This window comes from Oryza glaberrima, chromosome 5, assembly GCF_000147395.1.
Source record: "Oryza glaberrima chromosome 5, OglaRS2, whole genome shotgun sequence".
Classification (NCBI taxonomy): domain Eukaryota; kingdom Viridiplantae; phylum Streptophyta; class Magnoliopsida; order Poales; family Poaceae; genus Oryza; species Oryza glaberrima.
Window position 1 is genome coordinate 24217096 of NC_068330.1, and position 13461 is coordinate 24230556.

A 13461-nucleotide genomic window follows, 5' to 3' on the forward strand; every position below is an offset into this window, starting at 1 on the left:
CCAGATTTGCAGCTGGTTTTCTAATCAACATGGACATCGTAAGGCGTGCACAGCTCTTCTATAATGATCATGTCCGTACTACTACCACATGTTTAAAATTTGTGTTCCACAAGAGACACCAAAGGAACCATTCCTTGCGGTCCAGACCTGATGGCGATTAAAGTATTAAACCGAGAAAATTAAACCGGTCAGTGAACCTAGCATGTCTTTTGGCTTCATTGTTTGGCTTATTCGTGGAAATATTTATAAACTAGAAGTAATTTGTGAATAAAATTTTTATATACGTGTTCTCAATGGCATAAAAGTAAAGACTGAAAACTAAACTTTGATGAGAAAACCTCAAAACCAGCTTTAAATTTAAGGTTAAAAAATTAAATTTTGGCTGATAAGTATAAACATAAACGGAAAGATAGGTCAGTTTGTTTGATTTGAAGAGAATTAAACAAAATTAAGGGAGAGTAATTCCATATCACAATAAACGTATAATAACTTCCCTCCAAAATACTTTTCTTATGCTCTATTTCCAATCTTGCAAGGACCCTAATGTAAAAGTTTGCGAGACACAAAAAAATATTTTCTTTAACTTTCCCATCTCTTTCACAAATCACACACACCCCTCTTCGGCTCTTCCTCATCTTCTTCTCCCTTCTCTCGTCCCCTCCTCCCTTCTCTCCTACCGAGTCCAGTGTCGAATAGCTAGAGGCGCCGGCCGCCATTGCTGGCCCCTGCACGCGCCGCCCCCCCTGCGCCAAGGCCGTCGCCGCCGGCGGGAAGTGTAGCTCGCCGCCGCCACTCTGCGCGCACCCCCTTCGCCTTGCTCCGCCCGCCGCCGCCGCCGCCGCCGAGGTCGCTGCCGGTGCCCCCGCGCGTGCCCTAGCCACTCCCCCTGCCGCCTCCGCCTCCACATTGCCCCGCCCGCAGCTGACGGAGTCGCCGCCGTCGCCCCCCGCGCATCTGGCATCCAAGGCCTCCCACCCTCCACCGACGTCGCTCGGCTTCGCGGGGACCCTCCGGAGCTGTGGCCACAGGTTCGGCGAGGGCGCTGCTGTTGGTTGGACGAGCTCGTTGGTGGCCTGATCTGCTCAGTGGCGGTGCGGGGAGGCACGACAAGATCCCCGCCGGCCGGATCAGGTGGAGATTGGTTAGATCTTTTGGTTGGCATCCGCGGTTGTTGGTCCACTCGGTGCTAGCCTTGGTACGCTGCCTCAAAGCCTTGCTGCGGCCATGGTTTTGGCGTGAGAAGCTCGGTGGAAGATGTGGAAAGGGTTCCTCAGCAAGCTGCCCCGGAAGACCTCGGCCTCTGGGAGGGGCGCCGACCTCGACTCCGGCCAGTGCAGCAATGGCGCTGGGAATGGGAACCCGATACAGCGCACCAGCAGCTGCGGCAGCATCCCATCTGGCCGCTCCACTTCCACCATCAAGCGCATGTCATCCGCCATCTTCCCGTCCAGCGTCGTGGCTGGCATTGAGCCACTTGTCTCGTTCAAGGATGTCCCCAACTCGGAGAAGCAGAATCTGTTCGTCAGCAAGCTGAATCTGTGCTGTGCTGTCTTTGACTTCTCGGATCCGAACAAGAGCTCCGCGGAGAAGGATATCAAGAGGCAGACGTTGTTGGATCTCATAGATTACGTGGATTCCAGCAGTTCCCGTTTCTCCGAGGCGGTGATTGCTGCTAGCTCTAGGATGTTTGCTGTCAACTTGTTCCGGGTGTTTCCTCCAAATTACAGGTCCGGTTCATCTGGCGGCGGCGAGGGTGAAGAGGAGGAGCCAATGTTTGAGCCTGCATGGTGCCATCTGCAGCTTGTTTATGAGCTGCTACTGAAATTTATTGGATCCTCGTCCCTCGATGCAAAGGTAGGGAAAAAGTACTTTGATCACTCCTTCATTGTGAAACTGCTGAATCTTCTTGATTCAGAGGATCCAAGGGAAAGGGATTGTTTGAAAACTATTCTGCACAGGATTTATGGGAAGTTCATGGTTCACCGTCCTTTTATCCGGAAAGCAGTAAGCAATATATTCTACCACTTTGTGTTCGAGACTGACCGGCATAACGGAATTGCTGAGCTGCTGGAGGTATTTGGCAGTGTTATTAGTGGCTTTGCGTTGCCTCTGAAGGAAGAACACAAAATCTTTCTTTGGAGAGTTTTGGTTCCTTTACACAAACCAAAATCAGTTGGTGTGTATCTCCAGCAGTTGACATATTGTGTGACACAGTTCATAGAAAAGGATCCCAAGCTTGCTAGCTCAGTAATTATTGGTTTGCTAAGATATTGGCCAATAACAAATAGTCAGAAGGAGGTGATGTTTCTGAGTGAGATTGAAGAGATCTTGGAGACAATCAGCACGGCGGAATTCCAGAAATGTATGGTACCTTTGTTTAGGCGGATTGCTCAATGCATCAAGAGCTCTCACTTCCAGGTAACTTGCCCAAATAAATATAACCTATCGATGTTTATTTTCTGTTTTTGCCGCTATGCATTTCCCTCACCTAAGAAAAATAATATATAGGTGGTAAAAATAATATATCGGAGTACTACATATGAAAGTAGTTGTGGCCCTGTTTGATTGATCAATTGCCACGCTGATGAATTACTATACTAGTCGCTAACTCTACCGCTTCACCTAGACATTTTATTATATAGGTGGTAAAATTTTATGTAAACATCACTCAGTTGAAATGGATCATGATCGTAAAGCTCACATGGTATATAGGGTTTTTTTGGTTGCATCATTTATGTAAGGTATGAAAGCATTACCTGTTGACTTGCCAAATGGATGAGATAATAGATGTCTGATGGTCCGAAATAAATGTGGACAACAATAGTGGGCCATTATGTTATCAACTAATCATGCTTTGGGCATGGGGTTGCTCTGTACTGTTAATATCACAAATGTGAGATATTTGGACCAGCATTAAGAATTGAAGACATTTGTCTGCCATGACAGACTAATGCTTTTTATCCAAGTAATTGCCTCAACGAGATGGGTTTTTTCAGGTTGCTGAACGGGCGCTTTTCATATGGAACAACGATAACGTTATTAGCTTGATTGCACAAAACCGCCAAATGATCATGCCTATCATTGTTCCAGCATTGGAACATAATAGCCAGAATCATTGGAACCAAGCTGTCCTGAATCTCACAGATAATGTAAAGAAGATGTTTTCTGAGATGGATGACGTGCTCTTTTCGGCGTGCCTGGTCAAGTACAAGGAGGACGAAGAAAGGCAAGCTTCACTGGAATCAAAGAGGAGGTTAACATGGGAGAAGCTAGAATCAGCTGCTTCTTTCCAGCCAGTGACGGGCCATACAGCCGTCCTGGTAGGCCGCCAACCCTCAGCAAATTTGATTGCCACCCTTATTTAGCATGTGTTCAGTGGAGGTGAAAAATTAGCATGTGTTCAGTGAAGGTGAAAATGGGGTTCTTCACTTTCTGGTGATGCTCACCAACTGAACGACTTCAGACTTCACTATTTTTCCCTTATTTCTTTTTTATGTCTGTATTAGTAAGCAGTGCTGTAAGTTGTAACTATTTTCGTATGTTTATGCTCTGAAGGCAAAGCATGTATCGAGTGCTTAAACTCCTTACCTGTATCTTTGCCTGTTTATTTATGAGCAATTTCCTACGCCTAAACTCACTCTTCTTCTGGTCATGGTTGCTCAAGCAACTTCTAATACGTTGATTCAGTTTGGTAGTATCTCCTAATGTGGTATTCTTACAACCTAAAAGGGCATCTGGTGTGCTTGCAAATAAAAATTGTAAGATGATCTACGTAATGACCCTTGTTGAATTACATGCCATAAAGCTTCCAGTGTAGCATTTAGCTATTTAGCTTTGAAGATTTGTTAGTTTACTTGGCTACCTGTGTTTTCTTACTGCCTAAATGTGATCATTCAATGTCTTGTGTATTTGAAAATAAATACTTCACTTGAAATACTGAGATGCAAAAGAAGAATTTGCAAGATAAGAACATGAAAAAGCCTAAATGTGATCATTCAATGTCTTCTGTATTTGGATATAAATTCTTCACTTGAATTTCCTGAGATGCAAAAAATGAAAAAAAGATTCCGTTGCCGGGACTCGAACCCGGGTCTCTCGGGTGAGAGCCGAGTATCCTAACCAGCTAGACTACAACGGATTATTGAGTATTGTTTCATGTATAGTTATATTCACTAAGGCACTTCACAAACAACTCCGTAAAAGTTATTTTTCTACCGAAGTAAATGTAAATTTCAATGATATGGTATAATTTTTACATATTGCCAATAAATTCCAGGAGAAAAATCATTGCATGCTTCCGTGTTCAACAGTGCATAGCAGGTAGTACAACTTGATCGCTGATCACATGCAGTTAGTGCATCACGTGTGCACTACAATCATTTTTTCCACTGGGGCAGACGTTGGACGACAACCTGCGAAAATAAATAATAATAATTAAATCTCACTGAAATCATGGTGAATAAATGCATTTTCGTGGGCCAAATTTTGGGTGATAAGCATGAGCGAAAAGACCCTTCGTTCTTGTGGTATACTTGTAGTCTTGTACTGATTTATTCACAAAAAAAAAAAGAGACACATTTTCATAAGGACTCTTTTGGAGTAACATAATAATGAGAATAGTTCAACGTGTTAAGGAACATGCCTTGCCGGAATTTTCTTTGTTTCCAACAATAGTCTGACAAGCAAGCCTCCATGACTCCGGTTTCTGGCATATAGACAAGAAATACAAATAGCAGTCAATTGGCAGCTGTTTTGGTGTAATCAGAAAAGCATATAGCAACAGAAAGTTCAGAAAACAGGGAAGCCCAGAAACAGCATTGCCCAACTGAAAAAAACCTGAAATGGAATGCTTGGTACCTTCTTCAGATACCGGTTCTCAGTGTTTGTTCTTTCATTCAGGAGCTCCTTGCCATCAACTATCTGTGTCACATTGACAATTCCAAGCTGTGGTTAACTAATCCAGCTACAGTTTAAAGTTGCATAGCTAATATCCTAGTAAGGTGAAATGTTTCAGAGTCGTTTTCAGAATTCAGACCATGAACACACCATTTGCAGGTTCGGCCAAGCATCGATTTGAGGCAAGAACTAGAGATGCCATTGGTTAGGCAAGAGAGAGTAGGGTACCTCGACGATGCAAGTGCCGCAGCTGCCGCCGCCGCCGCAGTTCATCACCTTCCCCTGCAAAAACAACAAAACAGCAATGCAACTCTCTCTGTTACACTGCAGCTTGGCTAGAAGCAACCTGACAAAGTGACAACCGTAGCAAAAATCTTCAGAGAAATCGAGGCAGGGCGAGAGGGAAACTCACATATGCCGCGTAGAGCTCGATCTTGTTCTCGACCATGACGTCCCGGAGGAGCTTCTCGCCGCTGCCCGCCGCCGCCCGGTCCACCGGGAACGACCCATCGGCATCCGCCTTCGGCTGCACATCACCCAGGCCATCACACATCATAAGAAGGCAACCCCAACCTTCCCCATGGCGGGGACAACCAGCCAGTGACTTACTCCGACGAACTCGAGGTCGATTTGGGGCTTGGGCGGCGGCGCTGCCTCCTCCGCGGAGGCGGCTCCGGCGGACGCGTTCGGCGAGGCGGCGTTGGAGCACCTGATGCGGGCCGCCCGGAAGGGGCCACTGCCAGAGCTAGCCTTGCGGTGGCCTCGGGTGGAGCCGACGCGGGAGGAAGGGATGGCCAGCGAGAAGAGCGCCGTGGAGGTGGAGCTCGTGGCCGCCATGGCTTTCCTTCCCCTTCTCTTTTGGCGAGCACGTGGCCTCGAGCGAGACGGTTTTTTTTTATCGGCAGGAGGCGCGTCCACGGTGGAAGCCTCGCGCGCCACACGGTTGGCTGCGTTGCGTCGCTTCTCGCGGGCTTCTTTCCGTTTTCTCTAGGGCCCAAACCAAGACGAGGCGGGCCGCATCGTTGCCGTGGGCCAGCGCACGCGCGTCTTCCCGTTGTTGGGCCGCGTGCATGCGCGAATTGAGATTGGAAAAAGTACACCGAAGGTCCCTCAACTTGTCACCAGGATACAAAAGCGTCCTTGAACCGCAAAATCAGATATGCGAGGTCCCTAAACTACACAAAACCGGTCACCTGAGGTCTTTGGTGGTTTTGACTCCGGTTTTGATCTATGTGGCAGCTGAGTCAGCGTAGGACCCACATGTCAGCGTGCCACGTCTATGTGGCGTTCTCTTCTTTTTAGTTATCTTTGCTGCGGGGGAGTAGCATCGGGCGGCGCAGCGCGGGGCTGAGCGGCGGCCGGCGGAGGCGGCGTGCGATGGGCGGCTGGCAGAGAGCAGATGGGCGTGGCGGGCGTGGGCGGCGGCCGGCAAGGGAGGAGCTACCACCGGCGGCGGCGGCGTCACCGCGATCCCACACCTTACCCCTCCACCTCCACCTCCGCCGCTGATGTAGCAAACATGCGCACGCCGCACTCCCCCCATACACACCCCGAACGCGGCGCCCGACGCCGCCGAAGACGACGCATGCCGACGCCACTGCTGCTGAAGACGACGATGACTATGGCGACGGGTTCGAGGAGGAGGAGGACACGCACCTCCGCTGTGGGATCGCTGGTATCAAGCAGCAAGCATCCATCGCCGGCGAGCCACCATCCGTCGGTCTCGTCATCCCATCAGCTCTCCCGTCAGCAACAAGCGCATCTTCATCAGCAAGCAGCGAGCATATCCAGATCCACAGGCAAGCCGCAAGATCCAACGCCAAGCTGTTAAATCCACAGACAAGAAGCAAGCTAGCAGCAACAAGTAGCAAGTGTTAGCTTCAGTTATAATCCTGTGCCATATTATCGGTTACTGTAACGCGTCTAGCGTTGTCGTTTCTTCAGTTTCGTCAGAGTCTGTTTCTCTGTTTTTTTTTCTCATGTAAGCCGAGTCTTCCGGGTCGTGCGTCATGTGTGAGTCATCCGGGTTTCAGCGTCGTGGTCGCGTCGTCGTGAATGATGGCGTAGTGGTGTCAGTTTGAGTCTGTACAAATTGGCTATATATATGAGCATCAGAAAAGTCGCAGCGAGTAAGCGGCACCAAAAACTCTGTTCGTGTTCATCGTTCTTCCGAGATCAGTGAATTCGCGTGAGAGAGAGATAGTGAGTTTACACAAATCTTGGGCTTGGCTTTCATTTGGTATCAGAGCCATGTCCGCTCCCACCAGCGGCACGTCTCGCACTCCCCGGCGAACAGGCCGCCGGCTCTCGCCGTCTCCGCCACGGCCGCGCGGGTGACAGCTCGTCGTGCAGCGGATCGTTAAGGAAGGCAGCTCGGTCTCCTATCCAACGCTCACACGCTCAAATTACTCTGATTGGGCGGTGTTGATGCGAGTCAATCTCCAGGCTCAAGGTCTATGGGATGCTGTCGACACCGGCGATGTCCCGTATCAGGAGGATCGCCAGGCACTTTCGGCCATCTTGCGAGCGGTGCCGGCTGAGATGGTCCGGCCGCTCGCCGAGAAAGACAGTGCCAAAGATGCCTGGGACGCGCTCAAATCCATGCGAGTGGGCGCAGATCGTGTTAAGGAGTCCCGAGCACAGAAGCTGCGCCAAACTTTTGAGTCCATGCGATTCAAGAATGGCGAACACCTGGAGGATTTCAGCCTTCGTCTCCAGGGTGTTGTCAGCGATCTTCGTCTCCTTGGAGATGATCTGTCTGAAGAGAAGGTTGTTCGAAAATTGCTTCGCGTCGTTCCCCGGAGGTATCGCCAAATGGCTCTATCGATTGAAACCTTGATTGATCTGACCTCGCTTTCTATTGAGGATCTGACTGGCCGGCTTCTCACCGTCGACGATCACCCCGACTCTGACGGCGAGGACGCGGGTCAGGCGCTCTTCAGCGAAAAGGAGGCCTCTTCTCACTCAAACAAGGAAGCTGGGCATAACTCAGCCGGGGGGAGCGCGTCCAGCTCGCGGCAACCACACCGCAGTGGGCGCAGGCGCGACGGCAACGGCTCCGACGGCAAGTCGGGTTCGTCCCAAGCGGCGAGCCGCAATGTGTCCAAGGACAAATGCCGTTACTGTGGCAAACTTGGTCACTGGGCCAAGGACCGTCGCAAGGCGAAGCGAGACCGCGAGAAGCTGGCTCAAGCAAATCTTCTCATCGTTGAGCCAGCTCAGCCCGCGGACGAAGGGGAGCCGACACTCCTGATGGCGCAAGTGTGCGAGCTTGCCCCTGCTACCGATTCTGTCATTACTGATGGGGAGGTGACACTGAACAAGGAACGTGCTCACGTTTCTCTTCGTGATGAAGGAGAGCCCATTGATCCAGACTGGATCCTTGACACGGGCGCTTCAAATCACATGACGGGCTCCCGTGATGCCTTCTCCGAGCTTGACAGCACCGTGCGCGGCACTGTCAAGTTTGGTGATGCGTCGAGAGTCCGGATTGAAGGACGAGGCACGGTGCTGTTCGCCTGCAAGAACGGCGATCACTGCGCACTCACAGGTGTCTATTACATCCCCAAGCCTCGGAGCAACATGGTCAGCCTTGGCCAGCTTGATGAGGCACGTTACAAGACGGTGATTCACAGCGACGGCTGCTGTGTAGGGTGCGCCGAGGAACTGGGCGCCTCTATGTTCTCCACGTCGAGCTGGCGCAACCGGTTTCCCTTCTCGCAAAGGGGAACGATCAAGCCTGGGTCTGGCACGCCAGATACGGGCACCTCGACTTCGACGCACTCCGCTCACTGGCGAGCCGCGGCATGGCGCGCGGCATTCCCACTCTGGAGCGGGTCACCCAGGTCTGCGATGGCTGTCTAATAGGCAAACAGCGACGAGCGCCGTTCTCAACAGCGGCGTTGCATCGCGCCACTGGTCGTCTTGATCTGGTGCACGGGGACATCTGTGGACCCATCACGCCGTCGACACATGGCGGTAAAAAATAGTTCCTTCTTCTGATTGATGATCTAACTCGCTACATGTGGCTGTTTCTGCTAACATCAAAAAGCGAGGCTCCTGCTACAATCAAGCGGTTCAAGGCAGGAGTGGAGGTGGAGACCGGCTGCAAGCTGCGCGTTCTCCGCACTGATCGAGGAGGCGAATTCACCTCTGTCGAGTTCGGGCTATACTGCGCGAATGAAGGCGTCGCCTGGCAGTTGACGGCGCCGTACTCTCCACAGCAAAACGGCGTCGTCGAGCGCCGCAACCAGACGGTTGTGGCAATGGCCAGATGCATGATGAAGGCCAAGAACATGCGGGGGGAGTTCTGGGGCGAGGCGGTCACAACTGCCGTCTACATCCTCAACCAGGCGCCGACAAAGAGCGTCCGCGACAAAACACCATTCGAGGCGTGGCACGGTCGTACACCTGCTGTGCACTACTTTCGCACATTTGGCTGCATAGTCTACGTCAAGGAGGTGAAATCACACATCAACAAACTTGATGATCGGAGCAAGGCGATGGTCTTTCTCGGCTACGAGCTGGGTTCCAAGGCGTATCGTATCTACGACCCGGTGGCCAAGCGCATCGTCGTGAGCCGCGATGCCGTGTTTGACGAGGAAGCGTCGTGGCCATGGGCGTCACCCGGGGAGGAGGATGGGGGGGGCGTCTTCTCAGGAAACCTTCACCGTTCGCTACGAGGTAGCGGCGGTGAAAGTGCCGTCCCGCCACTCCGACTCCATGTCGTCGCCGGCTCACTCGGGACCACCGGCGCCATCAATCTCTGCATCACCGGGCGTCCCAGCGGTCGAGTTCGTGTCGCCGCCTGCGGAAACGCCTGATGTCGACGACGACAACGCAGGGCCACGTCGTTTCCGGACGGTGGCTAACATCCTCGACACTACCTCGCCAATTGAGCTCGATTCCGACGAGCTTCATCTGGCTGCTGCCGAGGAACCAAGTAACCACACTGAGGCGGCACAGGACACACTCTGGCAGCGAGCGATGCAGGAGGAACTAAAGTCCATCGTGGAGAACAACACGTGGACTCTCGCTGACCTCCCTGCTGGCAAGCGTCCCATTGGCTTGAAGTGGGTGTTCAAGCTCAAGAAGGACGAGACGGGCGCAATTGTCAAGCACAAGGTCCGACTGGTCGCTAAGGGTTACGTTCAGCGGCAGGGGATTGATTTCGACGAAGTATTCGCCCCTGTCGCCAGAATGGAATCCGTGCGGTTGCTACTCGCCATTGCAGCTCACCTTGGGTGGTTTGTGCATCACATGGATGTGAAGTCAGCCTTCCTGAACGGAGAGCTGGAGGAGGAGGTGTATGTCGCCCAGCCACCAGGTTTCGTCGACGACAAGCACCCAAATCAAGTCCTGCGCCTGAACAGAGCACTTTATGGCCTGCGTCAAGCTCCTCGTGCCTGGAACGCGAAGCTGGATGTTAGTCTTCATGAACTCGGGTTCACGCGGGGCATCACAGAACATGCTGTGTACACGCACGGGACCGGGAACGCGCGGCTAATCGTCGGCGTCTACGTCGACGATCTCATCATCACCGGCACTCACTCTGAAACAATTCAGAGTTTCAAGGGGGAGATGCACTCCCTATTCCGGATGAGTGATCTTGGATTACTCAGCTACTACCTCGGCATTGAGGTTCATCAAGGCAACGATGGGATCACAATAAATCAATCCACTTACGCGCAGAAGCTCTTGAAGATGGGTGGCCTGGCGGGATGCAATTCAGCTTGCGTTCCAATGGAACCCAGATTGAAACTGACGAAGAATAGCGATCGACCAAGTGTTGATTCAACCTTTTATCGCAGCTTAGTGGGGAGTCTGCGGTACTTGGTGCATATACGGCCGGACATTGCTTTCGCTGTGGGCTACGTCAGCCATTTCATGGAGTCGCCGCGCGATGATCATCTCATGGCGGTGAAGCACATTCTGCGCTATGTTGCAGGTACTGTGAACTATGGTTGCAAGTTTGCACATTCAGGAGAAGAGGGGATCCATTTGCTGGGATTTTCCGACAGTGATTTGGGGGGAGATGTGGACGATCGGAAGAGTACCTCTGGTGCTCTCTTCTTCCTCGGCTCAAGCCCGGTTGCATGGCAGTCCTAGAAGCAGAAAGTGGTCGCTCTTTCCTCCTGTGAGGCTGAATACATCGCTGCCACTGGAGCGGCGTGCCTCGGCATATGGCTAGCTCGATTGCTGGCTGAAGTGCTGGGAAGTGATCCGGGGAAGGCTCTCCTCAAGGTCGACAACAAGTCGGCTATCTCCCTGTGCAAGAATCCGGTTTTCCATGACCGGAGTAAACACATCGATACAAGGTATCATTTTATCAGGCAATGCATTGAGGAAAAAGAGGTTGAGGTGGAGTTCGTTCCTTCGGACGAGCAGGTTGCCGACATTCTCACGAAGCCACTCGGACGAATCAAGTTTCAAGAGTTTCGCAGTAAGGCGGGTGTCGTGCAGATTGTCACCCGGCGACAGGATTAGGGGGAGTTTGTTAGCTTCAGCTATAATCCTATGCCATATTATCGGTTACTGTAACGCGTCTAGCGTTGTCGTTTCTTCAGTTTCGTCAGAGTCTGTTTCTCTGTTTTTTTTCTCATGTAAGCCGAGTCTTCCGGGTCGTGCGTCGTGTGCGCGTCATCCAGGTTTCAGCGTCGTGGTCGCGTCGTCGTGAATGATGGCGTAGTGGTGTCAGTTTGAGTCTGTACAAATTGGCTATATATATGAGCATCAGAAAAGTCGCAGCGAGTAAGCGGCACCAAAAACTCTGTTCGTGTTTATCGTTCTTCCGAGATCAGTGAATTCGCGTGAGAGAGAGATAGTGAGTTTATACAAATCTTGGGCTTGGCTTTCAGCAAGCTCCCGCCGTCGTCGTCCATCACCACAAGCAGCAGCAAGTTGTACACGCCCTCCTGTTCGTCTTCAACAGCATCAGCAAGTCGGGGCCCCCAGGCCGCCGTCGATCGCTGTACGAACCCGCGCCGATCTCCGCCCGCATGCGCCGTAGCCCCGCCAGTTTCGGAGTTCGGACGCGTCGGCACTCCGCCCGCCGTCGCCCCTCTTCGCCCGCATGCGCCATTGCCCCACTCCGCCCGCTGCCGCCCCGCCGGCTTCGCGCGCGTCGCTGCTCCGCCCGCCGTCGCCCCGCTTCGCCCTCCGTCCAAGATGGACTGTTTCTTGTCCTCCGTTTGCACGCCACTTAATCTCTAGGTACACATCGATGATATAGATAGATGCTGCTCTGTGTGGTTGAGGTGATTTTGATCTTTGGTTGGATGCTTGATGTGCTCAGTTCATCGACGTGGCGTCAAGGTGGAGCGGGCGACCACGACAGTGGCGGCGGCAAAGGGGGGCGCCGCTGGGGAGGATATCGCACGCCGGGGCAGGAGGCGGTGGTGGTGGCGCGCAGGAGGAGAGGACGATACTGAAGGGGATAACCGACAAGGTGAGGCCGTGGGAGGTGCTGGCTGTACTGGGACCATCGGGGAGCGGCAAGTCGACGCTGGTCTCCATCCTCGGCGGGCGGCTCGCCGGCCGGCACGCCGGGATGGTGCTGGCAGGCGGGCGCGCGCCGTGCCGTGCCGTGCAGCGGCACACGGGGTTCGTGGCGCAGAACGACGTGCTCCACCCCCACCTCACCGTCTGCGAGACGCTCCTCTTCTGCGCCATGCTCCGCCTCCCGACCTCCGCGCCCGCCACCGCCGAGGCCCCCGCCGCCGAGGCCGTCATCTCCGAGCTCGGCCTCGCGTCGTGCGCCGACACCATCGTCGGCAACGCGTTCGTCCGCGGCGTCGCCTCTTCTGTGCCATGCTCCGCCCCCCCGGCCGCCGCGCGCTCGCACGCCGCCTCCGCCGACCGCCGCTCAGCACGCTGGGCGCCGCCCGTTGCTACTCCCTGCAGCAAAGAGAACTAAAAAAGAGAGAGAAAAAAGAAAGGGGAAATTTGACGTGGCACGCTGACATGTGGGTCCCACGCTGACTCAGCTGCCACGTAGACCAAGATCGGTGTTAATACCACCGAAGGACCTTAGGTGACCGGTTTTGTATAGTTAAGGGACCTCGCATATCTGGTTTTGCGGTTCGAGCCTCCACGTAGACCAAAATCGGTGTTAAAACCACCGAAGGACCTTGGGTGACCGGTTTTGTATAGTTAAGGGACCTCGCATATCTGGTTTTGCGGTTCGAGGACGTTTTTTATCCCGATGACAAGTTGAGGGACCTTCGGTGTACTTTTTCCAATTGAGATGGGATGGTTTGGGCCGGTTCTTCCAGCCCATTCAGATCGAGTTGCATTGACCAAACCCCCGATGGGACTAGCTAATCGTTTCAAATTCAGCGGCATTTGTGCCTACCTGAGTGCTAAGTAAATGGTGATTCTCTGAAGATACTCCAAGATATTCTTCTCGGCAATCGCTGCCTGAGAAATATCTTCATGTCAGCTAGTGGCAGCGAAGAGCACATTGCATGGCGTCATGGCGATGTTGATATGAGGCAAGCTTACCACTTGCTGCATGGCACTATGCTATATTGCTATGCCATCTACTCGCACTGTAACACGGTGTCT

General features: G+C 52.7%; 2 protein-coding genes and 1 non-coding gene across 6 annotated transcripts; 1 reads left to right on the forward strand and 2 right to left on the reverse strand.

The window, feature by feature from the left end:
• Positions 1-607: 607 nt before the first annotated feature.
• Positions 608-3781, forward strand: LOC127773863 (serine/threonine protein phosphatase 2A 57 kDa regulatory subunit B' kappa isoform). The gene is made up of 2 exons (XM_052300071.1): positions 608-2418; positions 2997-3781. The coding sequence occupies exons 1-2, from the start codon at positions 1255-1257 to the stop codon at positions 3363-3365; spliced, it is 1533 nt and encodes a 510-aa protein (XP_052156031.1). The 5' UTR covers positions 608-1254; the 3' UTR covers positions 3366-3781.
• Positions 3782-4065: 284 nt separating this feature from the next.
• Positions 4066-4138, reverse strand: TRNAE-CUC (transfer RNA glutamic acid (anticodon CUC)). The gene has a single exon. It is a non-coding gene; the product is annotated as a tRNA-Glu (tRNA).
• A 132-nt stretch (positions 4139-4270) lies between these two features.
• Positions 4271-5790, reverse strand: LOC127773864 (photosynthetic NDH subunit of subcomplex B 3, chloroplastic). Of its 4 annotated transcripts, XM_052300074.1 has the most exons (7): positions 5506-5790; positions 5309-5422; positions 5125-5178; positions 4837-4920; positions 4643-4705; positions 4513-4545; positions 4271-4412 (listed from the first exon to the last, which is right to left on the reverse strand). In XM_052300074.1, the coding sequence occupies exons 1-7, from the start codon at positions 5731-5733 to the stop codon at positions 4377-4379; spliced, it is 612 nt and encodes a 203-aa protein (XP_052156034.1). In that variant the 5' UTR covers positions 5734-5790; the 3' UTR covers positions 4271-4376. The 4 variants fall into 4 exon arrangements, with proteins under 4 accessions (XP_052156034.1, XP_052156035.1, XP_052156036.1 ...); XM_052300075.1 differs by lacking the exon at positions 4513-4545 and having other exon boundaries at positions 5506-5788; XM_052300076.1 differs by lacking the exon at positions 4513-4545 and having other exon boundaries at positions 4858-4920; positions 5506-5787.
• Between the last annotated feature and the right edge of the window lie 7671 nt (positions 5791-13461).